Source organism: Wasmannia auropunctata, unplaced genomic scaffold (assembly GCF_000956235.1).
Source record: "Wasmannia auropunctata unplaced genomic scaffold, wasmannia.A_1.0 LD335365.1, whole genome shotgun sequence".
NCBI classification, from domain to species: Eukaryota; Metazoa; Arthropoda; class Insecta; order Hymenoptera; family Formicidae; genus Wasmannia; species Wasmannia auropunctata.
The window spans coordinates 179,279-196,371 of NW_012027525.1; the positions used below are offsets into that span (position 1 = coordinate 179,279).

Sequence of the window (17,093 nt, forward strand, 5' to 3'; positions counted from 1 at the left end):
AGGGAGGGAGGGAGGGAGAGAGAGAGAGAGAGAGAGAGAGAGAGAGAGAGAGAGATATGATTTATATGTATACGTACTTTTTAATCATTTTTCAAGACGTCATATTGCACATTTACTTCAAAAATTAACCAAACAAAATTTTATAATTTATATTGACATATTTTTAAAGTTTACAAGAAGTGTTTTATTTAAATCAATAAAATTAAACTGCATGAATTAAATTATTGCATTAATGCATTAACACCGTTTATAAATAAACCTTTATCTCAATGTATGTGCGTTTTTGTGCTATTAGATTAATTTAGTAACCTCAAGATTGAATAGCTCGTAGATAAGATTCTGTCATGATAATTGGCAAGCATTTAGTAACATGCTTGATTATTCTCATTTGATTTAGACTGCATATATTACAGCGCACGTACGTTTTTTTCAGAATATGTTCTCACCATTCATAACTGAACGTATAATGGCCTCTGGGTACTTTAAGAATCAGTATGTGTCATTGAGGAATGCTGAGACTGGCTTAACTGAAAGTGATTGACAACCGTTGCAAAAGGATTCTCTTGCTTTGAAAGTGTAACACGGCAAATATATTATTTGCTAACATCTGTTGTATTTATAACTTGTATTATAACAACTTGTTAACTAAATAAGAAAAATTTAAATAAAAATCCTATGTACAATTCGTTAAATCGTGATATTATAAAATTAATAATAGAAATATAAAATTAAATTATAACAATATAAAATTAAAGGAATCGATATAGGCAAGATAAATTTTACGTATTACTATTGCAAACTCGTATTAAAAAATCGAGGACGAGGTTTTATGAAACATAAAAGTAAGCGTAGACCTTGGAGTTCTACCGCTTTCCTCTCGAATACAATAAATTTTTTTTAATGCAGATAATGATTCTACCGTAAAAATGTGTTAATTATTAACACATTATTGATAAACTCACGAGTTTGCTTAGATACGTTTCTTAGAAGACGAATGTAAGCTATTGCGTTTTCAACATTTTTTGTATGAGCAACAAAAATGAGAAAAAAATTTTTTAATATTTTAAAAAGTTATTATGTGTCACATTATAAGCATCCTAAAATAAATCTAAAGTAAAATAACAAAATAAATTAAAGATGCACAAATAAATTTGCAAATCAAAATTTAATTTTTTAACAAGAGCGTGGTTAATTACATAATCATGAATATATAAATAAAATAGTATTTTAATTTTAAATCTTTTACAGAATAAATTAAGAATGAAATAATTATACATGCATGAAAACAAGAGAATCCGAAGTTGCCTCGTTCTTGGTCACGTAAAATTTTTATCAATCTAAAAATCTCTTTTAAAAGACACATTTTAAACTGATCGCAATTGCGTGACTCTTTAATTGTCGTCTTTGATTCATGATCCGAGTTCAACTGTCATTCTTCGCCAGAGTTTTAATTTGGCTTCTACTTTTTTCCCCCTATCTAATCTTTCTCATTTTCCACTTCTATCTTGTAATTATTTACTAATATATTTACTAATATATTTGCAATATATTTATCCATTTCAATATTTCATTTTGTATAAATATAAATGTTGAAATGAGTAAAGTAAATACAAAAAAATTCATTTTCAATACATATAAAGATTATTTATGTATTCATAGTTGGAAGAACAAATCTGATAAAGAATTATTATTAATTATAATAAAAAAATGTCATCTAAATTTTAAAATTTTGAGTATAAATTACGAATATAAATTCGTACATATATTTTTATTAATATAAGAAACAATACTCAATTACTATGTTTCCTTCAGAATTATAAAGATTTTTATTGATTGCATCTATTGTAGTAATAGAAAGATTGCAGTATAACAGGAGAGTTATCTCGTTTATATTAGATTCTCCCCTTTTCACATCGAGTTTAGCACGAGTCTACGAACTAAATGACTAATATCGCTGCAAACTGTGACGTGGTATTCTGATTATTACTACGATATAAATACACAGAAATTTTTCCTGTTTTACTTCCTAAGGAAGGAATTACGTTTGCAACGTTCAAACTCGGGAAAACCACAAGCAAATTCATCATATGCAATACGGTTACATTATTACACTATTGGATTATACAAGTTTTATTTATTAATCATGCGACTTTAATTACACTATAGCAATAGAATGACCTCCAATATTTAACGATCTGATGGAATACCTGCAAGACAGATACGGGATTATTACGTAAAGAACATTGTAGCTACAAGATTTGCATCTTATCGTCTATAACAATTTTAATGTTAGGGCGTTCTCAAAACAATAATGGTAAACGTTATAATAAAATATTTAATATAGTTTAAGGGTTATAACAAAAGAGATCTAATCTTACGCAAATAAAAATATTAAAAGTTATGTTTGAACGTTTATTTTGCTTCTTCTATTACCTTTACCTTCTATTAAACTTAATCCATTAAGTAAATAAAAAAAGTAAAAGATAATAAAATAATTTTTCTTAAAAAAAGATAAAATATCAAATAGAGATCGAATTAAAAACAAATGAATTTTCAAATAAAAGATTACTCAAGAAAAGCTAATGGAATACCTCGAATAATATAATCTTATTTAAATGTTCCTAAAGGTAAATCATAAAAAAAATATGTAATATACGAGTATCAATTACATTTTGTTGCGCTAGTCAATCATTTAATCATTTTCATACATAATCATCGGTAATTTTCTGACGTAGAAGAATCTAATAGTAAAAAATGAATTCAACGAAAGTAATTTAGGAAAATGGAGATTCAATCTGGAAGTTCCGTTCATTCTTCTGACAATGAGTCTACGCATTCTTCACCGGTAAACCAGATATACGTCACGCGCGTGACGCGCGTACGCGACGCATACTCATAATTAACGGAATATGTCATTTCATGCTACTCGTATTTCGTATATTTTTACGCATATTCCTCTATCTGAATCATACTTCTTTTCTAATCGTATTTTCCCACTGGCATCTCAATACGTATACTGTATACGTATATTGTATACGTTAATTATTTGATATAATCTATGTAAAAATAAAACACAATTACGGATTGTATTAACACATAATGTAAAAATAGAATTTATTTATTCAATGGATTCAAATTATGCGGATTTAAATTACGTACACGCCGATCTCAGACTTTCGTTAACAAATTCAAGATGTATTGCGAAGTCATCACGTTGTTCTAAAAACTTTTGAGACGCCAAATAAAACTTTATGTAACAATTTTTTAATATCTTCTTATATATCATATTAAATGCGTATCTTTCATATATTGTGCTCAAAATAATCAAAGTATAACCGGTATAATTGTAATATAATGATCGTAGTATGTTTTATTTCGCAAATTTATTTACAGCAAATTAATATTCGCGGTTATGTGGTCAATAATAATTCTTCGCAATCACATACATTTCTCCTGCGGCATAAAATATAAAATAAATAAATAATTAGAAAAAAGACATCTTTGTGAAATGTGTCTGAAAGAAAAAGTTACCTAACAAAACAATAATTAGTTTCAAGATTGCTTAATCTTTTTATTCGCTTTGTGAAATCATAACATTGAACTAATCGAATCGTAATTCGTAATGCCACGTGCGATTGATTGATTTGAATTTTTCAATGTTTCACTTCGGTCGATGAATATTTAAGAATTATCAACTTGTCCTTGCAACAAGTATACAGATAATTTAAAATAATCATGGAAATAACAAGAACAAAATCGATGTCATAATCGATTTAAACTATGTCTTATAATGTAAAAATAATTAATATTTGTATTTTAATATTCGCCAAAATATAGTATTATTATTATATTATTACTAAATGCAATAAAACAAAGAAATAAAACTTTTGTTATAATTGAAAATTATTATTAAAATTTTACCAGGGTTGTAATTTAACAGAAAATAAGTACAATAATATTACGTTGTATATAATATATTAATAATAAAGATTACACATAATTTAGACGTAATTCTCATGTTGGAAAAAAAAGTCTAGTCGTACCATAAAATGGAAGAATTTAATACTTACAACTTCTTACAGCTTATTAAGATGCTATGAGAAATATGAGCGATAATCATTTAATATAATTTATCCGCAAAAATACAATTATAGATGTATTAGCTTAATGTAAGACTAATTAAGTTTATTTCTGTTTAATGAATTAAAATTATATACGGATTTAATTTACGCCGATCTCAGACTTTCAAGCAAATCAAAGGCTATTCGCGGAAATTAAGTAGACGATCTAGAAAAAAGTTTTAAATCATGCACGAGTGATCCAAGAAAACACTGACGGGAAGACAGACCAACGGTCGCTAGAGTGGCGCAGAGATAATATGTAGTGGTATCCGTATGGGGGACGTCGAACACAATTCAGAGTCCTCGTGGTCGGTTCTATATAAGAGTACTAGACATATCAACCGGAGAAGGCATTCTCTCTTAGTAGCCCGCCGATGACCAAACGTTAAGGTAGCGCTGTGTACAAAAACCGCGTCACACTAAGTTGGGTGCCTGAGTTGGGTGCCGTGAAGAAGAAGAGTCAGGAAATAACCGGAATAACCGGAAAGAAGGAATCAAGTGTGAAAAAAGAAAACTACGAGAGACAATAAGAGGATCGGAAAAAATTAACAAGAAGTGCGAGTTTTCAGAAAGGAATTGCCGAGTGGAGTCAAGTGTTCGGTCAAAGAAAGGAAAAACGGAGTATATGTACGAGTGAAAGGGAACCAGAATTGTCGTATTTCGACAGTCGCGTTGGCAGTGTCAGCAACAACGCAAAAGTGTTAGCTCTCCCTGAAATTGCTCGTTGCCGGAGACAAATAGAAAGCCAAGTAGAACAGAGTGATAAAAGAGGGATAGAAAAAGAGAAAGGTGAGTGAATGTCGATGTGATGAGCAAAGTGTAAATCGCGGAAACTATTTTTTAATACAATATATTAATGAATTACGCGGTAAACTAATGAAAAATAACTTTTATCATTATAACATAATATCGTAATATAGTATAATAGATAATAAGTGCAAGCGCTTACTTAAAAATTGAACGCTTACTTGAAATTTTCTTACAAAAGATTTAAAATATTTAATTCTAATATTCAAAGCAAATTAAAATCAAACATTGCTAAGAGCACAATTAAATTTTATAAAAATGTGTTCTAATCTTTTTGCACGATTTTATTTTTATGTTACTAAAATTTTCCAAAATATGATTTTAAAAAAGAGGCCATATATTTTTATTTAGATCTTTTGTATAATATTCATAAAATATACCGCATAATTCGAATAAAAATGCATATGACGGCGTTTTACTACATGCAGAACGATTTATAAATGCATATTGATATATTTTAAAGGGTAAAGATATAAAATAAGTAAAAATATATAATTATATAAACTGTGCATATCATTTTTTACTTAAACGAAATATTCGTCTTTTACTTTATACACTAAAAATACGTGTTATATAGGTGTATAACCAGAGATTAAAAATGATATAAAAAAATATTCAATAATGTACAAATATTTTTCGATTTTATATAATAATCGAAATTAAAACCAATTCGTATAAATACTGATATAATGTAATACTCGTATACAAAATTATTCGATAATATCGCTATACTGATTGTCAAGTTTGTCGAAAACAGATCTTGTAAAATCTTGCTGCAAACTTTGTTAACAAGGATACACATTTAATATAGAATTTGATTCATCAAATGACAATAATGTGCGTTATTCATGTGTGCACTTAGCACGAGATATAAATAATGTTTTTGCATCAAAAAAGTTAATAATGAGCATATAAAGTACTTAAAAAATGGTGTCGCCAGAACATGGGTAAAGATATCTACTTAATTAGTGCCTGAATAGCTTCAAATTAGAATGTGGCGATTGCATTGCCACTACCCCGAATAATTAGCTTGCGTAAAACATAAAATTTAGTTGGCGAAAGACAAAGTAATGAATACGGATAGACGTTACACAGAAGAATCAGTTTTAAGTCGCGAGAGAGAAAAAGAAAAAAAAGATCAATATCGCGAGAAAACAGAGACGATTAGGCCTTAGAGATACCGGTCGGGAATAACGTCGCAAGTCATACGTTTAAAATGCCAATTATAAACAAGACAACAAAGCAAGGTTAGAGGAAACAGATCTAGCGATCGCACGGATAACGAGAAGCCGACTTGTCTGGCTGTCTTCGACGCGAGTAGACATGTGCTCTTCGTGTGACAAAAATTAATAATCGGAACTTAGTCTCGACTCGGATCTAAGATTTAACTACCTGTTCAATTCAACCGATCTCGATAATCCAGCCACGCACGAATACATAGCTTTTACATACATATCATTTAATAATCTGCTCCGCGCAAAGGAGTACACTAAAAAAATATTCTCGGAATCAAATGCTTAATGTAAATCAGGGTTGGAAAAGTTACTTTGTAAAAGTAATTAGTTACAGTTACAGTTTTTGTCTCTCAAAAAGTAACTAGTTATCGTTACAAGTTACCGACTCGGAAAAGTAACATGTTACAGTTACTCAAAAAGAAACGAATCGTTACTTTTTAGTTACTTTTAATAGAACATTAGCATTATAAAAAAAGACTGGGTTACATTTACATAAGTATTGCATTATAACGTTGGGTACGCTAAGTGCGTACCCAACGTTATAATGCATGAATTTACCCTTATATTGCATGAATTTACCCTTATTTTTAGTCTAACAAACGGTAAAAGATAAAAATGATACGATAGCGATGCTAGCGTGTTCCCCAAGCAATTATATGACACTCATCTATGACCAATACGCATATTTATTAAAAGTTTTTAAAACACCGATATAGAAGTCTGTATGACGCGTTTATAATGACAATTGTATACCAGTATACAATTGCTAACAAAATTATTTCGGTATTCAGTTCATTTGTTGAAACAATTTCATTACAAAAAAATTTATGTGAATTTCTTTGTATAAGGTATTAGACTCTTTACAATTGACATCAACCTAACAACCTTCATTGTAATTTTCATTGTAATATACAAAAAATGTTAGAATAATCCTACATTTTAATCATATTTTTAAAATTTTTAATAAAAATTTAAACTGTTACAAATTTATTTAAGAAAGCATATATATTTTTTGTCCATGTCTCAGATTTGTCTATGTTTACGCAAATACGATTATTTGAATCGAGACGTTATTAGAGCGAGAAAACGCGTTTGAGCAAGTTTCAGCGTTCGCATTAACAAATTTCAACATTGCCACGTACTATGTTAAGCATTAGTGTATAATCGATTTCGGTTACATTACATACGATTTAATCTATCACTATAACTATAAAATTAAAAAATGCACTTGGAATTTGAATGACAGATAGTACTAAAAAAAAATTGAAAAAAATCAATATAAATAAAAAATAAATTTTGCCAGATTAAAAAAAAAATTATTTTTGATTTACCAAAATTATCATAATTACTTAATGTTAACAATAATTATCATTGGAATATTCACAGAATAATAATAAGTTTAATAATTAATCATAATTTCATCATTTAAATATGAGTTTAATAATTATAATTTAATAATCAAGACTAGATTATTAATTTTGACAAAATCACATTTTTAACTATTGGAATAATAACATCTCGGTATATCATGATTAAATTTTGTTATATCCTTCGCTTTTACATCCAATAATTGCGTATTATTAATAGCATTGAATATGTTATAAGTGCAACATGAATATTGTACGCAATGTGTGCGTGAACAACCTTCCTCTATATGTGAATTTCTTTTTCCTTTTATCGATTCAAGGCGAGAACATTATAGAATTCCGATGACTCCTTTTTTTCCTTCCGCCGGCAACATTATCGTGACATATTTCCACGTGTAAAACATCTCGTCTCGTATCTCAGACTCTTCTACACGCATCAATGCGCTTACACTGCGATATATTTAAAGAATGTAAACTATGCATCTCTTTGTCAAAGGTGTGTTAATAACGTCTGTCTTCTAAATACTTTACCACTGTTGCAATCGTTTATACGGGACCATTCGATTAATCCTTAACGAGATCAATAATTGATTGAGCATAATACAAATTGTTTAATAAGATAGAAAAAATCAAACAAGTATTATTGATATTTCTTACAGCAATAATTGAAAAAAAAATTATCATAATTGCTCTTGAATTAATAATTTAAAGATTACAATAACTATTAAATTATCTATTTAAAAAATCAGTTTTATCAATAATTTGAACGAATTATTAGCTTCAAATCTTCGAGATCATTGCGTCCGTGTATGTAACATACAGAAGTAAAAGTTCTTTTTCATTTTCTAATTTCTAATAATGCAATTTTATATAATATATAGTAACTTAATATATTATTTTATATAATATAGTAACTTATCATACTATTCCTACTATTATTTTCAAGATATTACTTAAAATGTTCAATAAAATTAATATTGAGTAATAAAACTAATATTGAGTTTCAATAAAAAAATAATTTATTTTTAAAATATTTTATCTCAGACGGGCATGTATACCCATATTTCTTCATACCTGCATTTCTTATCATAAAATGCAAACTTTTGTTTTTATATATAGAATAAAAAGAATTTATATAAAGTTATTAATTGAACTATATGAAACTATCAACTTTAAAAAATTCCAAACAAGATTTTACCCTTTAAAATATTGATATATGTTTATAAATTATTAATAAATAATGAATTATTAATTGTAACTTAAATTTTAGATTTTTGCTATCCATACGAAGCAAGAAGTTGCAATTTTTTCAAGCATTTGAAAATGGGTACTTTGCAGCAGCAATCGATTTTAAAAGGTCAGCAGACTGAAAGGAATCGGGAGAAAGATTTAGTACACGAACTATTCAGTCGTGCAGCAAAAGCTCATCCAAGTCGAACCGCGATATATTACGAAGGTAAGGTTTTGCTTCTCGATATAAACTATAATAGAATCCACGTCAAGAAAGTGGCTCAAGTGGAAAGTAGTCAAGAAAGTAGAATATGATTTCTGACAATTTCATTAACTAGTTCCGTTAAATAATATCTACATAGTAATGCAAACATTATATTAAAAGAAAATTTATATGTAAATTTGGTATAGATGATGCCGGCCAGGAATACATGCTGTCTTTTAAAGAATTGGATGTCATCACCAATCAGTTGGCACGAGCTTTACAAAAATACGAAAAATTTGAAACAACTTCTCAATCGCTAATAGCTGTCTGTATGAAACCTTCGCATCATCTTCCAACTGTATTACTTAGTATACTGAAAGCAGGGATGGCTTATCTGCCTTTGGATGCGGAATTTCCGATGTCTAGAGTGAAACATATTCTTGAGGAAGCGCAACCATTAATAGTGTTAGTAGAGAAAGAAGGTAAATGTCCTTTTTTTTATACGCAAATGTATAAAAAAATATATTATTAAAAGTTTAAGATTATTAGTCAATGTTTAAATTTAATTTTATGTAATTCTTAATTTTATTTTTTAATTATTTGTCTATTTATAAAAATCATATATAAGAGTATTTAAAGATATAATTACAGAAATAAATTAACGAAATTATTAATTAAAGCCGATGCTATCAACTTATACGCATTCGTCGTTAAAAGCGTACAATACATGATAAAAAATTCGATAAGCGTGAGATATATTGTAATTTTTCTTCGTTATAATTATGTAATTTTTCGCGCAAGGCCGTATATGTATATATAGATTCATTGCAACGTTATTTTTACTAAAGAGAAAATTAACGGCACTACTTTGAAAGCTATCAGTGGATCATTTTAAAACGATTTGCAGAAAGAGAGAGAGAGAGAGAGAGAGAGAACGCGGATAGATTTTATTATTCCTTTAACTATAAATAGGCGCGAAAGAACCTTGAGTTTTTACGTTTCATTTTGATTGGATATAATTAAAGATAATCAAACTGATATTTCTTCCGCTTCTACTTATTCTTTCAATGTTGAATAATTAAAAGTAACAAAATTATAAGTAAATTAAGTAAGTGAATTAAAAATATTAATCGAAAGAATATACAATGTTGCTGTCAGCCGATTTATCAATCTATGAGGGAGCTCTGGTCGTGACACATGAACAACTTTTGAAAGAAGCTAGACAAGAACAAGAAGATGCATTACAAGCTAAGGAGATCTCGAATCAACTTGCCATTGTTCTTTATACTTCCGGAAGTACAGGAGTTCCCAAAGGTAATAATGCATTTTGTGCCAATTATACAACGTAAAAATTTAACACATATGCGTATTTATTTTTTGTCAAAGTACCGCTATTCGTGAATTTTTAAAATATTGCAAATCTCGATTTTCAATACTACGTACGGTAAAAATTGCGTTTCTGTTATAGGATATTAATCCTAAGAGGATATTAATCCTAGTTTCAAACGTAAAAAAATACAAGACAAAAATAGAAAATTATTGCCTATTATGTAATCCAGTTTGTCAAAAAATAAGAATCTGAAAGAGCATAATCGTTTGTAATGAACACATTTATCTTTTTAAAGGCGTACTTATACCGCATGCCACTCTACTGAATCGTCTACAATGGCAATGGAGAGAACTTCCATACACCGATGATGAAGAACAATGTGTTTTCAAAACTTCCCTTACTTTCGTCGACAGTGTTCCCGAAATTTGGGGACCTCTTCTACAAAACCGTACTCTAATAGTTGTGCCGAAAAGCGTGACTAAAGATCCGGAAAAGTTCATACCGCTTTTAGAAAAGCATCAGGTACAAACTCACTAATTTATCGTGTATAATTATAACAAAAGTATTTTAAATATGTAAAAAGGCTTTAATAATTTAGGGAAACAGATTATTATAAATAAGAAATAAGCATTTTCAATTCATTTTAAGTAAATAATTACAAGAAATCAAGGGGTTTTGATATTGTATAATAAAACCAATCTAACTTTTGTGTATGGACTCGATAAGTACATTTTGCAAACGTATTATAAAATACAAAAATTCAATTCAATTTATTTTGTTCAATTCTCTCAATTATAAACAAATAATATAATTTAATTTATGAGGGAAAAACCATCTATGTTTCAGATACAACGCTTGGTCCTCGTGCCATCGTTGCTGCGTTCATTGCTCATGTATTTAAGTTTGCGAGTGAGTATATAAAACCATGCGTATAATTTATCGCTTTTACAAAACAGGCAAACCTGTCATTATTGCGTAAATTTCTTGGGAATTTTAATCTTGATTTTATGCAACACCATACGAAAGGTTAAAAACAACGTGCTTTTCCTTTTCGTCCCTGATTAAGTTAAATGAGTTAAAATAAGTAGTTTTCAATATCTGAATGATAATAATTCACTGTGCATGAAATATTATCGATGATGAGGATATTAAGATGTACTGATGTTCGTGGCTTTCTCCTTTAGTTGCGAAAAACTTAAATATCCTTGTATTTTTAACATTTCAACATCATTTCGGAAATATATTCAACAAATTTATTCACGCTTATGCACATTACAGAACATATATGCGAAGCAATATACTTGTACAAATAAGAACCAATACGTTCACGATTCGGTGACTCCCAGATCAATGTATCGATCAATTGAGAAATTCTTTCATAAATCAATATAAATTGCGTTCGTAACACTTGCGTTGCGTAAATTACGCAACATAAATTACAAACGTTCAGCTAAATGTTTGATTAGTAAAAATCATGTTGCCGAAGTATCTATTAAAAATAATCGATAATAAATTATGCTAATTATTCTAAGCGGCTTAGAAAATTTTTACGGCATTATTCGTTATCTTTACAATCCATCTTTCTTCGCGCAATTTTATATTGAAATGTAGCGTGAATATAATTTCTAATAATTCAAGACACACTGTCATAATTTGTACGAGAAGAATGTTCGATTCGCAACATTTTGAATTTAATATACGATTTGTCGCCATTTTGTTATATTAAAATGTAACGTCAACATAATTTTTAATAACTCGAGATACCGTTATAATTTGTACGATAAGAATGTTCGACTCGCACCTTGAATTTAATGTACGGTTTGTCACTTTGCACAGGATAATAACAACATTCTCGATCGCTTGAAACTTTGGATCTGTTCCGGGGAAACCTTGTCGGTCGCACTGGCCGATCAATTTTTCGCCACGTTTGACAATAAGGGCAAAATATTAGCTAATTTCTACGGTAGCACGGAAGTCATGGGCGATGTTACGTATTACCTATTGAACAAACGGACACAATTACAAGGGATGGAGAAAGTGCCAATCGGTAAGAATAATTCTCAATCGCTAACACGAAAGATTTAAGCTAAGGAAACACTCCCGTTCTAATAATAAAATTTAATGAAAAAACAAAATAATGTTGTGAAAAGTAATGAAAAAATGAGATAATTGATAAAACACAATGCAACAAAGTTTGTCAACATTTATTAATTAACTTTAATTATAAGTAAATAATTAAAAGTGTCTATTTCAAAAAAGTTTATTTCTAATGGCTAAACAAATTAACATTGACATGGTTTGCTGTGTCTTTGTTACAGGAAAACCGATCGACAACTGCATAATTTATCTTGTAAACAAGGACATGCGACTGGTTCCCCAAGGGGAAATTGGAGAGTTGATCGTGGCTGGAAGAAACCTTGCCGCGGGTTATTTACGCGGACGAGATACACATAAATTTTTAGACAATCCTCACGCCATCGATCCAGGTGAGAAAAATAAAATAACGCAACAAATCGAATGTCACGTCTTTCGAACTTGAAGAATTCACCATCCTATAAATTCTCCTTTTCGTAATGTAGATTTCTCTTACGAGCAAGAAGTGCAATAAATCGAAGCGTCGTGACTTTCTTAATGTATAAAATTATAATTTCGTTATGCAATTAACGTTTGAAAATATGCTGATTTGTCTGCAGAATATCCGAGAATCTTTCGTACGGGCGATTACGCTAAAATTGTCAAAGAGTCGATAATTTTCGAAGGACGAGTGGATTCGCAGATCAAGATCAGGGGTCATCGTGTCGATCTCACGGAAGTCGAAAAAGTGATCGCCAGAATACCCGATATCGATAAAGTCGTAGTTCTTTGTCACAAACCCGGCGAACTATCACAGGTAAATATTTCAACATACAATATATAAATGTATAAAATAAAATGTACTTGTATCAAAATTTACAAAAAAATTTTTATAAAATCAACTCTAAATATTTATAAACTTATGTTATCTTAGAGCTAATTAACACACACATCCATCTTTCTAATCGCTTTAAATATAAAATCAATCTTTAATTTTTGATTGCGCTCGTTATGTAACAAATAATCGAATTTATCAATTGAATACCAATGCTTCATAAATCGAGTATCTACTGTTAAACAAACTATTCCACTATACAGTTTCATAACTTTTAAAAACGTTTATTTGTTGGTAACTTATCCGTATTTATATTCTAAAAGCATCACCTTTAAATTATTGAAACTCCCAAAAATATCAAGATTAAAAATTATTTTGAAAAATCAATCTTGATTTTTTAATATTAATTTAATCTGCACGGATACATTTTGTACTTTGCATGTTTAGACATTAGTAGCCTTCATTACTATCAAGGATGGCACGACCCAATCCAAATCAGAGATCGAAGATTTTCTTCAAAGGGCAATACCGCCCTATATGCTACCAGAAATTGTTATTGTTGATCATATACCACTTCTAACTAATGGGAAAACGGATCGACAGACATTGCTAAAGAAATATGAATTATCTTGCTCTAATGACGGTATGTAAAACCAATAACTTTGTATCGTTCTGTTACGTAAAACATGTACTGTTATATGTCGTAATCTCTTCGAGATTAAGTAACGTGTTGAAATACATATTAATTAGTTCATTATAACTTATACTTTGATCATGTACATGAAACTATTTTATCTTTTACACAGAAAAATGGAAATTTAAAACTACAAAACTATGTGAAACTATGAAATGTGTTATGAATCTATCAAGAAAACCGGTTTATGAATATTTATTTCCTTCCTTTCTATTTTAACATGGATCGCTCCTTATATAAGACTAGAATAATCTTTCTAATCGTTTCTACTATATAAGCTAATTAAATAAAATGTACAATCAAAAGGAATTTATTTTGTTTCATGTTTTATTTCTTATTAAGTATCCATACAGCACACATCTCCAAAAAACGTCTTAAAGACGTCCAGAGAACGTCCTTCAGATAAAGTGTGCTGTTTGGGTAATTAAATTTTGCGTATTTAGCAACAATTATTCTTGCATTACAATTAATAAAAGAAATTAAAAAAAAAAAAGAAATTTCAATGTTTTCAAACTTATAATCTTTCCTTTTTAGAAATTAAAAATTCAAACGTTTAAAATAAATTATAATCTAATGTCTTTTAATTATAAATAAATAAAAGAATCCAATTCATTTTTAACTCAAAAACTCTAGTCTTTCTGACTAAGCTCAAAAATTTTGTTCCACAGAAGACAACATTGCTACGAATTGCGACTACAGCGGCGTGCCAAGTCAAGATCTCGCAAAAGCCCGTGTCCTCTTTCCGACTATCGCGTCCGTAATCGGACGTAGTGGACGCGCGCCGGTAACGCTAAACGCGAATTTCTACGATCTTGGTGGAAATTCCTTGAATTCCATTTATACCGTGACCAAGTTAAGAGACCAAGGTTATCAGATCGGTATCACGGATTTTATCACGGCGAAAAGTCTATCCGAATTATTAGACCGGATGAAGCTCATGTCGTCCGACGAGGAACCCTTGAAAGAAACCATCGACCAGAAGCCATACGTCTTTGAATTATTGAACGACTGCCATAAGGAGGACGCGATCGAGTAAGTTTTGTGCAAAACTAAATTTCGAACTCGTAACAATTGCTGTCATATACGCGTGAAATGATCAGGATGAATATTTATTGAAATTTGCAGAATAATCACAGAGAGCTTTTATTCAAAGGCCGATTTGGAACAGTGGTTAATACCGGATATAAAGAGAGACGATTATCGGGAACTAATGGAGGCCATGTGGAATTCTTCCGTGGAGAAGAATCTTAGTTTCGTGATTAAGTCGGTACAGAGCGGCAAAATAATCGGGGTTACTCTCAACTTTGATGTTTGGGACGAGCCCGAAGTGGTACTGAAATCTAAGTTAATGATCATTTTCGATTTCCTCGAATATCTTGAAGGACCGATCAGAGATCACAAATTACCAAAGGGCAAAGGTCAGATCATTCACACTTCCATGATGGGGACGAATAGCGACTTGAATCCCGCCGAGAACGTACTTGTAATGAGACAAATGGAGGAATACTGTTTGCAACTCGCCAAACAGAAAGAGTACGCCGGAATTTTCACCACAAACACCAGTCCACTCACGCAGGTAAACAATAAACCTAATCTTTTGATAACGGCTAATAATGCAGAAAGTACTTATATAAATATACACAATTTTGTAAAATTCTTGACTTATATATTATATATTTTTTTACATAAACTTTAGCAACTTGGTACGGACGTGTACGGTTATGAAACAATGCAAATATATCAAGTGAATAAATACGAGGCACCCGATGGAACTAAACCTTTTGGCAAAGCTCCTGATAATCAAGTGGTAATTTGCTCATTGAAGATGATCAATTAAAATGATTTTAGTAAATAGTGTAAAAAGAAAGTATTACTTATTAAATAGTATTAAATGCGGCCTTTCATCGATGCATCTGTGATTATTAATAATCTATTAATTTCAAAACTATTTTCTAGAAACATTAATAACAGAAATTTTATAATCACACGATACTGAACAATTATCTACACTGGTTGTCAAATGTAATGACTATTATTTAATTCTTCGTTATTGTTTCTCTGTTTTTCATAGGAAATCTTTAAGATTATATACTTTAGTCTAAGAATCTATCTTAGCTATTTATTGATATGATTAAAATATGTTAAAAATATTATTTATAGCAGACTTAGGGCAAAATTTTTTTTAATTATTTTTAAAATATTAAAAGCGCACTATTAAGATTATTTCCATATAATAATTAATTTTTAATTAAAAATATTAAACAAAAAGTATTGTAAGTGAAAAGTATTATGAAGCAATGAATTTGTGATAAATTATAAGTTATTCATCAACATAACGTTATTTAGATTATAGAATTCATTGATATATTATAATACAAAACACGAATTGTAGTCATTTCTTTTATTTAACATAAAACACGGTAAGTTTAATAACAGAAATGATAATTTGGTAATTGCTAAATAGAAACATAAGTGATATAATAAACTTGTAAATATCTTTTTGTAAATACATAATATTATATACGATTATATGTGTAATAATTGTGTGTAATAATTGTAGCAACTACAAATGTTACGATAATTTGTAAATATTATATAATAATTTAAATAAGCGGAACGCGGAAAAAGTTTAATAAACAATAAAGGCGCTCAAATCCAACGTAATAATTTGTACAAATTTACTGAATCCTGATAAGTCACGGTTCAACATGCAATATGTTATAAAATCGGAGTATTGCAAAATCGTTAAAAGGATAAATATGACATATTTAAGCAAAATAATATATAAGTATATATATAAATAGAATAATAAAATAGATAAAAAATTTATCTGTAACTGCAGTGCAATCTATTACATATATTTATTCAACTATATATTCGTTCATTTAGAATTTTTGTTTTAATTATTAAATAATATCGCAAATTATTCAACACAAACAATTCAATATCATCAGTTATATATTAAATGTTAATTAATACTAATATATTATATTAGTCGATAGAATTATTTATTAGTATTTTTTTATAAATAATATATAGCTAAGATGCAGCCATAATAACATCTGTATGTTATTTATTAAATAAATAAATTTCAACTTTACGATAAATATGAATGCATGAATTATTTCTTACAAAAATATGTATAAATATAAATTCTACTACTATTAAATAAGTGGGAGAGAGAGAGAGAGAGAGA

General features: G+C 29.2%; 2 protein-coding genes across 2 annotated transcripts in view; one reads left to right on the forward strand and one right to left on the reverse strand.

Moving 5' to 3' along the window:
* LOC105457125 (growth hormone secretagogue receptor type 1) overlaps positions 1-17,093 on the reverse strand; it is an 89,120-nt gene that overhangs the window by 68,849 nt on the left and 3,178 nt on the right. The gene's annotated exons all lie outside the window — the stretch shown is intronic.
* LOC105457123 (N-(5-amino-5-carboxypentanoyl)-L-cysteinyl-D-valine synthase) lies at positions 4,439-15,809 on the forward strand. The gene is made up of 13 exons (XM_011701596.1): positions 4,439-4,910; positions 8,801-8,986; positions 9,172-9,447; positions 10,124-10,279; positions 10,591-10,817; positions 11,142-11,204; positions 12,132-12,342; positions 12,614-12,781; positions 12,989-13,185; positions 13,651-13,846; positions 14,566-14,929; positions 15,023-15,473; positions 15,594-15,809. The coding sequence occupies exons 2-13, from the start codon at positions 8,854-8,856 to the stop codon at positions 15,732-15,734; spliced, it is 2,583 nt and encodes an 860-aa protein (XP_011699898.1). The 5' UTR covers positions 4,439-4,910; positions 8,801-8,853; the 3' UTR covers positions 15,735-15,809.